The sequence below is a fragment of the Cuculus canorus genome, chromosome 16, assembly GCF_017976375.1.
Source record: "Cuculus canorus isolate bCucCan1 chromosome 16, bCucCan1.pri, whole genome shotgun sequence".
Lineage (NCBI taxonomy): Eukaryota > Metazoa > Chordata > Aves > Cuculiformes > Cuculidae > Cuculus > Cuculus canorus.
The window spans coordinates 8,077,678-8,090,364 of NC_071416.1; the positions used below are offsets into that span (position 1 = coordinate 8,077,678).

A 12,687-nucleotide genomic window follows, 5' to 3' on the forward strand; every position below is an offset into this window, starting at 1 on the left:
GGAGGAGTTGCAGGCCGGGCTGAACGGGGCTTGGAGCCCCCGGTTCCGTGGGAAGTGCCCCTGCCGTGCAATGGGACGGGCTTTGCAGTCCCACGGTTCCAGGGCGGGCGGAACGGCGGCGGCGCGGAACGCGGGTCCGGGGGACGGCGGGGCGGGTTTATCGGCGCACGGCGGGGCCAGGTCCGTTCCTGAAAGCGCCCCCCCGGCCCGGCCCGGCCATGCTGCGCTGGCGGCGGGTGCTGCGGGCGCTCGAGCCGCTCCGCCGGGGCCCACGGCGCCTCCTCAGCACGGCGGCCCCGGTGCGAGCAGTGCCCGAGGTCGGGAAAGGTCGGTGCTGCCGCCGCCCCCCGCTCTGGGCCTGAGGTTCCCCGCGGCCAGGGGGAGGGGGGGGGTCCCGGCAGCCAGGGGGAGGGTTCCCCGCAGCCAGGGGGAGGGGGGGTCCCGGCAGCCAGGGGGAGGGGGTACCTGCAGCCAAAGCGAGGGAAATGTGCTGTGTGTCAGACTGTGGCAGAGCTTTTGGGCAACGATGCCCTAGGAAGGGGGGGCTTATTGCTGTAAGTGAGACCACAGTGATAAGAGAGCATCTGCTGCTCTGCCAGCCACCCTCTAGGCCACTCGTATTGGGAGTGATGTGCTCTGAGGTGCTTAGATTCCCAGTGCCACTGTCAGAGCCTGTCTGTAGTTTTGCTTTATCTTTTATGGGCTGGAAGTGAAGGCAGCTGTTGTCCTGCTTGCCTGGGACTCCAGTGGTGAGACTGAAGGTTCCTGCCAATGGAAGAGGTCGTAGGAACAGGTTGTAGATCGGAGCGCCGAGGCAGGCTCCAGCATCTTGTCGCCTTTGTTGCAGTGTACCTGGAGACGTATGGCTGCCAGATGAATGTCAATGACACGGAGATTGCCTGGGCCATCCTGCAGAAGAATGGCTACGCAAGGACAAAGCACCTGGATGAGGTGAGGTACCTGGGCAGCTCCCCATAGCGCAGGTATGTGGAAGTGTGGCACCACTGCTGTGCCTGCGAGTCCCAGCTAGGGTTGGGAGTGCAGTCCTGCAGGGCATGGGGATTTTTGCAGTCTAAGTTCTGTGGAGTGAAAGAAACTACTTAACAAGTGCCTGAGAAAGCTCTGAGTTGGTTGTTTCTTTAAACCGCTGGGTTTCCTCTCAGTTGGAGAACAGTTGGTCACAGCAGGATGCTCCAGACTCATCTTTGTCTGAGTTTACTTCTGCCACATAGTGGAAAACTGCTTATCTTCTGTTGCTTTCTTGAACCTCTCTTGAAACTCACTGTGTGCTCGGGCAGATCTCTCTCACTGAGCTAAGTGAGTTTTATCATCTGCCTCTCCAGGTTACCCGTGCAGGGCGTGAGTACTTCTCCTTTGGCTTTTACAAATTCTTCTTCCTTCCCTGTTGTTTTCAATCCAGGCAGATGTGGTTCTTCTCGTCACCTGCTCCGTGAGGTAAGGAACCTTCTGTCCCTGCTGGTTTGGGACAGTTTTTAAGGAATTAGTATTCTGAAAACCAAGACAATAAACCTGCTGTGCGAGGAGAAGAGTGTGCAGATGTGAAACTGCCTGTTTTATTGAGGGGAGAGCCAGCTGCTTCTGTGACCTGGAACATGAATTGTGCTGTGATTGTTTGTCTGCGTGGTGAGAAGCAGCTCTTTGGTACCACCACCAGCTGTGTGCCACGGGCAGCTGGAGACCTGGGCAAATTCGGGTTTTAATGATGTTTGTATTTTTTTTATGTTTCCACTTCTCCTGAAGTGAAAGCTGCCTCTCCAGTGCAGTCTGTACTTTGAAACCTTGAGAAATAAGTTTAGGGGCAATTTGGGCTATAAGCATGTGGGGGGCTTTGCTTGACTGTTCTGAGAGCAGAAGGTGTCAAGTGGCCATTGTCACCTGCGAGGTGGCTTGGCTTGGCTGGCTGAGGCTGATGTTTTCTGCCCAGGAGCTTAGTCCTGGAGTTGTTTCTGTGGTGCAGATGCTCTCAAGTGAGCAAAACTGTAGCAGAATGATAGAGTGAAGGTGTAATCGGGATAACCACTGTTTTCCTGGCTTCGCAGGGAGAAGGCAGAGCAGGCTATCTGGAATCGCCTGCAGCACCTCAAGGCGCTGAAAGCCCGGCGGCAGCAGGCTCGCTTACCTCTTCGCATTGGGATTCTAGGTACCTGGGAGGACGTGTGGCAGCAGGTAGCAGATACTGTTGTGCCACGTCCCATCGCTCTGTGTTTCCTTTTCCCCTCTGGTGGCATCAAGCCTTTTCTGCAGTGTGAAGACAGCCTGGGAAGGGGTGTGGAGGTGTAGTGGAGGGTGAGCACTTCCTGACGAGGACGTTTCTCCTTTGGCGGCAGGGTGCATGGCGGAGAGGCTTAAGGAGGAGATTCTGCACAAGGAGAAGCTGGTCGATATCGTGGCAGGCCCTGATGCCTATCGTGACCTTCCCCGCCTGCTGGCTGTGGCAGAGTCTGGCCAGCAAGCTGCTAATGTCCTGCTCTCTCTAGATGAGACCTATGCAGATATTCTGCCAGTCCAGACTAGTGCAGGTGGCACAACAGCATTTGTGTGAGTACCTTTTTCTCTCGTGGGGATTTCTGTGGCTCTGGTTTGGAAGTACTGCTGTGCAGAGCAGCCACGTCAGTGACAGTGCTGCACTCTTTCCCAGCAGCCTGGAGGGAGGAGACTGCCAGACTGTGTGTTTGCTGCTGTCTCGCAGTCTGACTGAGCCCTGGAGAGACCGCCCCGGGCTCTGCTGTCTGCACGCTTCGCTTGCTCTCCCTTGACAGCACTGGTTGTTTAAGCCTGATGCTGCACCAAGTGATTTCTGTAGCTCTGACATTTGAGCCTTTCTAAAGCCTGTGCCTCTCTCGTCCTCTGCCTCCTGCTGTGTCCTGCCCCAGGTCCTGCTATTTAATTCTTTTTATCCTCCGTGCATTGTACCTTCTGTTGAGTTTGATTCCTTTTGTCCGGTTTGGATGAGAAGATTCTCAAATATCAAACTGGACTCTGGTGAGTGTAGCGTACAGAAGGACAGAGCCTCCCTCTGCAGGAACAGGAGCTGGTGCTGTGTGTGCTGCAGGCCAAGGGAGTTGGTGGAAGGCAGCAGTGCTGGGCCAGGTCAAGATGCCACACAGATGGTTCTTCTGGAGCGATGGTAATGTGATTGTACTTTACCTTTCGGCAGATCTATCATGCGTGGCTGTGACAACATGTGTAGCTATTGCATCGTGCCCTTCACCCGTGGCCGTGAAAGGAGCCGCCCCATCGCATCTATCCTGCAGGAAGTGAGGATGCTTTCAGATCAGGTGAGATGTAGCATCCTTCCCACCTGTCCCAGACCTTGGGAAGAGGGGTGGTTCTTGGTGAAAGTGTTTTCAGTGATTCCAATGACACCGCCTTTATCTGGGGAGATGAGATTGCCAGAGGGTTCGACTGGTGCCTTTTTGATTCCTGGTGTGATACCCTGAGACAGACAGGGAAGGGAGAGCTCCCCTTGGAGACTCCTCCTGAAGTAAGAGTGAAACCACAGCTGCCATGTCAGCTTTGCCATCCCAACTGGGTTATATTTTTCTTCTCTGTTTGTAGGGAGTGAAAGAAGTGACCCTTTTGGGTCAGAATGTCAATAGTTATCGAGACATGTCTGAGGTGCAGTTTCAGTCAGCTGCTGCCCCAGTCCTCAGCCGTGGCTTCAGCACAGTCTACAAAGCTAAACCAGGCGGCTTGCGCTTTGCACATCTTCTAGACCAGGTTTCTAGAATTGATCCAGAAATGAGGATCCGCTTCACCTCCCCGCACCCCAAGGACTTTCCTGATGAGGCAAGTGTTAAATGAACACCCGGACATCTGCTGGTAGGCAGGCAGCTCTGAGTTGCTAAATCTGGGCTGTGCTTCCTTCCCAAAGGGAACGTGGAATCACAGAATGGGAAGAGCAGCTCCTGGGAGGGGGAATGTTTGTGCTAAAGCTGGCAGGTTTGCAGTTTGCTGGCTTTGACCCAGGGAAGACCTTTCTCTTTGGCATCCTGATAGAGCTGAGCTGTGATGTGTTCTGATCGCTCACTACAGGTCCTGCAGCTTATCCAGGAGCGGCACAACATCTGCAAACAGCTCCACCTCCCTGCCCAGAGTGGAAGCACACGAGTCCTGGAGGCCATGCGGCGAGGGTGAGTGGTCGCCGTGGGGAGCCCTCTGCCCTGCCTTCTCATTTAGAGTGCTGATTTCTCTTCACTGATTGTTGTGGATTTCCTGTTAGTAAGTCCATGTGTTACTCATTGCAGATACACAAGAGAAGCATATTTAGAGCTTGTACACCATGTGCGTGAGTCCATTCCAGGTAGGGGCCCCCTTTAGCTTGCTCTGAGCTCAGCACAGCTGTGTCTTACTATCCTTTCCTGAATAAAGCGTTCCTCTCTTCCTTGAGGGAAATGTAAAGCTGCATCTCTGTTGCAGGAGTGAGCTTAAGCAGCGATTTCATTGCTGGCTTTTGTGGAGAGACAGAAGAAGATCACCAGCAGACCGTGTCCTTGATGCGGGAAGTCCGCTACAACGTAGGGTTCCTGTTTGCCTACAGCATGAGACAGGTGAGTGCAGGACCTGATGGAGAAGACTTCTCTGTGGGCATCTCCTGTAACTCCTGAGCACTGTTTCTCACAATAAGGCATTTTTAAAAAAGCTGTTGAACACAATGCCTGCAGGCTCGGTGTGCTCATAGGTTTTGGTCTTGCGTGCAGCCCTTCTAGGGTGTGTGGTTCTGCCAAGGCCACCATTGTGCCTGAAAGACTTCCAGCTCCAATGTGCGAGTGCCAGGGTTGGTGACCCATTGGGTGACCTGGTTCTGCAGGTGCTCCAGAGTGACTGCAACAGAGCAGCCGTGTCTGCAGAGGCCTGGCTGCAGGAACGTTTTGATTAACTGATGAGAAATGGTGCTGATGTCACTGGGCTGGAGCTACAGAGACTCTGTCAATCGAGTCCAGAGAGAAGTGAATTATCAAGGAGTCTTTCCATGAGAAGAGTGGAGAGTTGACAAGTCTCCATTGGAATGCTCTTCAAATGGCACGGTGCTGATGGGGAGAAGAGGACAGGAGGTTGAGAAGCATAAGGAGGCAAAGGAATGTGGGTCACCTTTCAGCACATGGGAGCAGAAGTGGTAGAATCCGTTGCCTGTCCTTATGGGCAAACTGGCGTCAGATATATCTCTCACAGGAACTGCAGAACTGCTTCACACAGTGCTCTACATCAAACCTTCTGCCAAAAAGGTGGTGCAGAAAAAATGTAAGGAACTCGAGGGTGTTGCTGGTGCTTAGCATCTGGGAACGTGATTGTCAGTACAAACTGTAGTGTGTGGAAAGCAGTTGCTTAAGGACAGTCACCCTGGCTGGAGTCAGACAAGGTTCTGATCTCAGGCGGTCTAGTTACTGAGGGCCATGCTTGCTTTTCCATTTACAGAAGACCCGGGCCTATCACCGGCTGCACGATGATGTGCCTGCGGATGTCAAAAAGAGGCGGCTGGAAGAGCTCATCGCTGTCTTCCGAGAGGAGGCTGTAAGGGCGAACGAGGCAATGGTGGGCCAGTTGCAGCTGGTGCTGGTGGAAGGGGTGAGTGAGCCTGGAACAGAGTTGTCCTTCCCTGTTCTTGTCCAGGAGGCTTTTGGACAATCCTAGGGCTCCAGGACTCTTATCGTCACACTTAAGCAGACAGCCTGATTTTTCCAGAGCATTGGGCAGAGCCCACGGGGATGGGGTGGGTTAGAGATGTCTCTGGCCAAGCACTGACTTTGTGCAGGTTTTGACGCATTGGCTGTAGTGCGTCGGTGTCACACAGCAGCTCTGGCTGTAGGACGCTGTTATATAGCACGCTTAACAGCACGGAACCTGGATTTTAATACTGGCAATAGTGCTCAATTAATTGCTGAGGCAATAAAGCCAGCACTGAATCAGAGTTATTGCCATGCAGGTAATGTTCCCTGTCCTCCTTTCAGCCCAGCAAGCGCTCTGCCTCGGAGTTGTGTGGGAGGAATGATGGCAACATCAAGGTGATCTTCCCTGATGCCGAGACAGAGGACGCTGTGGACTGCAGGGCTCCGGTCCGAGCCCAGCCAGGGGACTATGTATTGGTGAAGGTGACCTGCTTACAATACTTGTTTCCTTGAGCTCTTTTTCTTGCACAGCACTGTTCTTGAGAGCCGCTGCTGCCAGGAGAGCCTAAAATTAGAATGGATCCTCCTCAGCCTTTCTGTTCCTGAGGGCTGTTGTGCTGTTTCTTTCAGGTGACCTCTGCCAGCTCTCAGACCTTGAAGGGAGTTGCACTCTGTCGTACCACCCTCTCTTGCTCTGCTGCTCGTCATTGAGGTATCCCTGCTGCCCCGGGGGTGGGAGCAGCACCTTTCCACCAGGAAGAAAAAAGGAACTTTGGTCAGGTGGAGATGGGATGGAAACAGGAAGATAGATGTATATTAAAATATGTATTAAAATAATAATAAATACATATATCGCTGTTTTGGCAACAACCTATTCCCCTTCCCTGTTTGCAAGCACTTGGAAAGGGGAAGAAAGCACCTGCTCTGTGCCTGTCCAATGGAATGTGGCACCAAACTGGAATAGGAAATGGTGTTTAACGTGTGTGAGTGATGTTTAATGTATTGTGTCTGAGGCTGAGGGAATGCAGCCTTGGCCTTGTTTTGAGGGTATTTGGGTCTAGATTAGAGGGGGGGTTGGGTTCTCTGTCTCCAGGCCTAAGGGGACACATGGGAAGGCCTGGCTGTTGTGTGGGGCTGCAACTATGTAATCCAGACATCTGGGACATCCTTCCCTCTGCTCATGAGAGGAGAGAAAGGGTTGTGGCCATGTGAGTTCTTTAAGTTCGCTTTACAGCTCCTTGTTTTGATCAGCCTGCAGCTGAGCAAGGCTGCACCGTGTCCTATTCCAGCCTGGTCTGCTCCATTCAAAGAAGTACCTGGGGCCTGTGCTTATGTGTAAACTCCTACAAGATGTGAGAAAGAATTGCCTCTTAACATAGGTAATGGTGTTATTAACAGCAGTAGTTGTAGAAGGCTCTTTCCGGTGACAAATTCTGGAGGAGCAGCTGATCCGCTCCTGATAGAGCAGTTGCTGCATGGATATGCAGAGCTTTTAAATAACCATGAAAGGCTTTTGCTAGAAAGCTGCCTCTCCTGCTCAGCTCTTTCTGGAATAGAACTGTATCTCTTTGAAAACTGTGTGATTCGCTGAATATTCATTAGGCCATCCCTTAAGAAACATATGTTTTGCTTATCTTGGAGCTGTTTCTCCCCTTATAGAAGGGAATCTGCGCAGTCAGCACTGGTCACTGTGTGTCCCCAGGTACTAGCAAGGACATGGTGCCCTTCCACACCCCTGCTGCCCTGTAGGAAAGTGTCCTGGGCCCAAACCCACACCCCAGCTCTTTGACCTCCACTGCTTGCTGAGTGCAAGCCTGTGGCCAGAGGGTTCTGAAGGAAGAGGTGATGAGAAGCTGTTTGGATTGGAATACTGAAGGAAGCAGCGGGATGCGTGAGCATCATCCCACAGAAGCGACAGGCGCTGTAGCCAACGTGTGCTTGCTAATTAAAACAACCAGGTAAGCGGCCCAGTTTTAACTGCCCTGCAGCATCTCTTGCAGCTCATTTTCCGCGTGCATCTTGAAACCCAAGCCAGCACCCCCTGAGAAGGACTGGCATCTGCCTTTCCATGCTTTCTTACTTCTCACAAGCACCTACTCCAAGTGAGACAGGCAGTCCCGCTGTGTCCACCCCTCACAGGCCAGCTTAGAGGCCAGCTGTGGTCATTTTACAATCATTGTTTTAAGAGCAGGAGACTAATGAGGAGGAGAGCTGGGTTTTACGTTTTGATGAGAAGGTGATAATGCTTGCTCCACTGACTCCCCAAGGAGCCGTAGCGCTTACCATTTGCCTCGCCTCCTTAGTTTTTATAGGCCTCTGGAATGAAGGTTGAGGCTTTGAGGCAGTGAAGCACCCGTTAGGAAGCGCTTACAGTGACCTTGGAGACTGAGTTCATCATTTGGCACTGCCTGAAAGTAGGAATGGGCTTCTTTTTCTTGGGGGCTACAGGGGGAAATGCGGTTTCCGTATCATTTATCAGGAGATTTGCTCCCTGAATTTGGCCATTGGGAAAGCTGAACTCCTGCCTTGTACTCATTACTGTATGTTCCTCCTCCTGGTCCAAGCAGCCCACCCGGCACCCACTCCCACCCGGGGCAGCTGTTTCCACGTCCCAGCCCTCCCCAGAGCAACGTGCTGGCCTGGAGCAGCTCAGCTGTGAACTGAATGGCAATGGCAGAGGCGCTGATGTGAGTGGCAGCTCTGCTGTTTCAGGGCTTTGTGAATTCTGTGTGTGTCCTGCGAGTCTGTCACAGTCGCCGCTTCTCTCTGGGGCGTGGGAGTCCTGTGGCTTCCCTTCCTCCCTTGTGAGTAATTTATTTCCTTCACTGGCAGCTGACTATTGACTTCTCATTCTCCTGAAGATGAGATGTCCTGTCTCATCAGGTTTAAATTAGTTTTATCTTTAGACTTCGCTATTAATAAGCTCTCGTCGTGGTGTCATTACTTGATATCTATTTTCTGATGTTTTTCATTAATGGCTCTTGTATCTTCCAGGTATTTTTTCATGTGTTTTTTCCCTCTGCTGGCTGAGTTGTTCAATAGTCAGGCACAGATCAGGGAGGTGAGGATGGCCAGATGCTGCTGAAAGGTGCCCATGGAGTGGCCAAGGGTGATGGGACTGTGGTGGGGCTGGCACGGATGGCCACATGTGCCCTCGCTTTGCCTCTCTGCATCCCTCTAATCCCTGTCTGAGCTCTGTCACACTAGGTGCTCTCAAAAGCGTGTGTCAATAGAGCAATTAAAATGCCTCCTGTGAGGCAAAAGTGCAGCAATTCTTTTGCCCAGCTGTACCAGGAGCTCTGGGAAAAGTTCCAGTGTTTGACAACCTTTTCCATGAAGGAGTATTTCCTAATATCCAGTTCTAAGCCTCCCCTAGCACAACCTGAAGCCATTTCCTCTCATCCCATCACTTGCTACTTGGGAAGAAGAGACCAGCACCCACCTCCCCACAACCCGCTTTCTGGGAGCTGCAGAGGATGTCGAGCTGAGCATCGCATCCCTGAGTGACGCTTGCAAGAAGCAAGGCAGGGTAAGGGTAAGAAGTGGGGAGAGGGTTGAGGCAAGACCAAGCCTCGTACTTCTATGTGCACTCCTCACATTAATGAGGAGGAGAAAGGGGCCTGATTTCTTGAAAGGAAGCGCTGGTGCGACACCAGCCTGCTGCACGGTGACATTTCTACTTGGTGGGGCCTCAGGGATGCTCCTCTCTGTGCGGTGTCTGCCAGCTGCAAAGTCAGGGCACAGAGGAGAACCCATTCACCCAGTCCCTGCTGCAAAAATCACACAGCAAACTCTGAGCTCAGAGCAGGTAATTTGCAGCAGCGCCTACAGCACGGGGTTCAGGCTGATTAATATTCAGCACACTGCTGCGAAAATGAAAAGCCAGACAGAATTGTCCTCCTCCCCTTTCTGCCTCCATGAAGATGCCAAGGGTAATAGCTGAGACCCAGAAACAAATAGAAGGTCCACTTTCGGTCAAGCTGATACAGGAGTTTTGAGCCTAAACAAGGTGCTGCCCTGCCTTTGGGTTATTTGGCCTCATCTTTTATACTGTTCCTTCTTTATTTATTTTTTTTAATGCCATTCTTCTGTTATTTAATGACAGGAAGTTTACAGAAGGATAGTGGAAGGCTTCTTTAGAGCCATCAGAACAAACCGTAGGCATTTCAAACTCCCAGTTTCACTTTCAAAAAGGGAATTGTTTTGACATTTTGAAAGATATTCTTCCCATGATTTCTTGATCAAAATTCCATTTTGAGAAGCCCTTTTACTGCTGGTGGGAAAGCTTCCTCACCCCATGCTTAGAAGAAGGTAGGGCACAGGCACCAGTACCCACTGGCAGGGACTTGGGACCTCGGGGCAGCGGGACAATGCCCTGAGGCTCAGGGAGAACTCCAACTGCATCCTCAGCCCTCCTCCTTCCCAGCTGCTTCCCTGGGCTGAGCATCATTCCCACCCCAGCCAAAGTGAGGGAATTCCCCCGTCCTCCCGCAGCTCTTGCCTTGTTAGGGGTGGCAGCCTGGGTGCTGTTCAGCCCTGCTGTCCCATCTGTGTTTGCCAAAGTAGAGCTGGGTGCTCTTGTCCAACAAAGCAGCTTACGGCAGAGGAAAGCAGAGCCTCAGTAACAGCAGAGGCTGCTGTTTGCCTTCAGGGCTTTGGTTTTGCATTTACAGGGGCCAAGATAAACCTTGTCCACAGCCCCAGTCCTGCTGTGTTTCTGCTGTGCAAACAGTGGTGATCGGAATGGCAATTGGTCAGTGCAAACCCTGCGAAGGCAAACACTGAGTGAAGTGCTGTGAGCAGGAGTGGCCATCACCATTTCAAGCCGTGCTCTGCACCAGCCAGGCTCCGGCTGAAGGACTCGGCCAGGTCCTGTGGCCATTCCTTCCTGCCAGTGGTCACCGCAAAGGATGGATTACGCATCCCAGCTGCCACAGGGGAACAAGCAGGGTGAGAGGTGCCCCTGGGCACTGGCTGGGGAAATCTGGCACAGAACCCTGTTGATGCCCTGAGGAAAGCTTTACACCAGCCTTCGCAATTCACAGCCAGAGGGAACTGTCTCTTCCTTCCATCCTGCTCCTTCTGTTTCCTTAGGAATTGGACAGTGACCATGACAAACGAGGTGGAACGGATTAGCCAGCTTGGGCCAGGGCGATGTGATCCATCCCTGTCCTTCCCTCGCTGCTGCTGCTGCCATCGAAGGACGCCTGGCTGCCTGCTCTCTGTCTTGTGCCGCTGAGCACACGCGGCTCACTGGCAGAAAGTTCAATTTCCCGGAGCCCCGGTGCATCGGTGCTCATTGCAGCCGGTGCGAGAGGTGGGAGGGATGCACTGGCTGAGCCTGGCTATGCCTAACGACCATGTCTCGATTCCATCATTACCTCTGTGTTTAATTGGCGGGGTAGGGCGTGCATCCTGCCACGGTCCTGGTTTGGGTATTACTCGCCCACAGGCTGTTGCAGCCAGGTAAAAGGAGTGAGGAGCAGCTGGGCTGGGGTCCCCAGGCAGTGGGGGCACCTCAGTCACTGCATTGGCTTGTGGAAAGGGCAGCGGGAAACATTGAGGTGGGCAGAAAGACATTTTGACTCCTGATCTCTCAGCCTTAGCGTGTGGGAGCTGCAGGTCAGGCTACAGGAAATGAGTGTTTCCTCAGTGGAAATTCTGTTCTTTCGTTAAAAAAAAAGAAAACAACAACAACAAAAAAAAACAAACCCCAAAAAAACCCCGAAGAAAACAGAAAGCTTTTGCTCACAAATCAAAGAGTTCTGTGGGGAACCTGAGCTCAAATACTTGATTTTTGGCTCAGCTGTGCAGGAGCTCTTCACTCCGCCAGCTGAGCATTCCCTCCCAGGAGCCGTGGCTGCTCGGCAGAGCCAGGGATTCTGCACAGAGCCAGGGCACCACGAAAGCAGCTCCAGATCAAATGTGACATTTCAGAACAGCACCAGTGCCAGCAGCCCAGGCCAGGGCCATGCTGGCTGGTGGCTTTTGGGTGACCTCAGACCAGATGGGATGGGATTGGATTGGTTCTTTGGGGACAAGGTGGTAGCACAGGGCCCAGGGAGGGGCAGTGGTGGGCAATGAGCCACAGCCGAGGAACAGCCGTGTGGTCTGGGTCTGCACTGGAAAAGCTCGACCTGAGCTGACACCACGGCTCCCGGCTGCACATGCTGCTCTTTGGCCACCAGCTGCTGGCACTCACCGTTTCCCACTTCCCAGCATTCTTGGCTCTTCTGGTTCTTGTCCCCTTTTCTTTTGCGTGCACTTCATTAGGAACAGGCAGTGCCAGCAGCCGGGGCTGGGACAGTGGTGGCGCAGTGGCACAGGTGCTGCAGAACTCTGCAGTTTGTCATTCCAGTATCGTGTCTGCTGCTGGCAAAGTCAAGCGTAAATGTCAGGTACCTGAGAAGCAGGTTCTGTCGTCAAGTCTTTAGTTTAGTGGTTGATAGGAATGGTTGGGCTCGATGATCCTGGAGGTCTTTTCCAACCTAGTGATTCTGTGACTTGAGCAAGAGCCCTGGCCCCGGGAGCGGAGGCACTGGGGAAGACGCTACCTGCAAACTCATGGGACCGGGTCTCCCCTGCACCCCTGGGATGGGGCCCTGGGCAGGAGCAGAGGGACCTGTGGTGGGCAGAGGCAGGGAGGGTGTTGGTCCGAGCCACCATGGAAGTGGCTGGGGGCACACGGTGCCTCTGAGAATCCCAGCAGCTCCCACTGTGCCACTGTTCTGTACAGGGGCTGTGGCTCAGCCGGCCCCAGGATGCATTTTCGATGAGGGGAGCCAGCAGCAAGCTGCTGTGGGCAGGAGCAGGCTCCTCTTGCACCACAGAGCTCGCTGGCCATCGCCAACCGCTCACCCCAGAGGTCCTGGCCCCAGCCAAGGAGCTGCCCTGGCAGGGCGCGAGGGATGTGTTTGTTCATGTTAAACAGCTCCCAACTCTCTGGCAACAAACGGGGAGCAGGAAGAGAGAGTAAATGAACCAGCAGCTCAGGGACAAGGGCTGAATAAATCTGCATAAATACAAATGAGGGGAATATTTATTTCTCACATTGACCACA

At 53.0% G+C, this 12,687-nt stretch overlaps 1 protein-coding gene across 1 annotated transcript; it reads left to right on the forward strand.

Annotated features, from left to right (window-relative positions):
• The first annotated feature begins 168 nt into the window (after positions 1 to 168).
• On the forward strand, positions 169 to 6,487 carry CDK5RAP1 (CDK5 regulatory subunit associated protein 1). The gene is made up of 13 exons (XM_054081935.1): positions 169 to 327; positions 848 to 951; positions 1,421 to 1,455; positions 2,061 to 2,161; positions 2,349 to 2,559; positions 3,179 to 3,299; positions 3,580 to 3,810; positions 4,057 to 4,154; positions 4,269 to 4,324; positions 4,441 to 4,571; positions 5,437 to 5,586; positions 5,970 to 6,110; positions 6,258 to 6,487. The coding sequence occupies exons 1-13, from the start codon at positions 219 to 221 to the stop codon at positions 6,336 to 6,338; spliced, it is 1,569 nt and encodes a 522-aa protein (XP_053937910.1). The 5' UTR covers positions 169 to 218; the 3' UTR covers positions 6,339 to 6,487.
• The last annotated feature ends 6,200 nt before the right edge of the window (positions 6,488 to 12,687 follow it).

Coding starts and splice junctions, on each gene's coding strand:
- CDK5RAP1 (XM_054081935.1), top strand. CDS start 219: ATGCTGCGCTGGCGGCGGGTGCTGCGGGCGCTCGAGCCGCTCCGCCGG. Junction 328..847: donor AGTGCCCGAGGTCGGGAAAG/GTCGGTGCTGCC, acceptor CCTTTGTTGCAG/TGTACCTGGAGACGTATGGC. Junction 6,111..6,257: donor GGGACTATGTATTGGTGAAG/GTGACCTGCTTA, acceptor TGTTTCTTTCAG/GTGACCTCTGCCAGCTCTCA.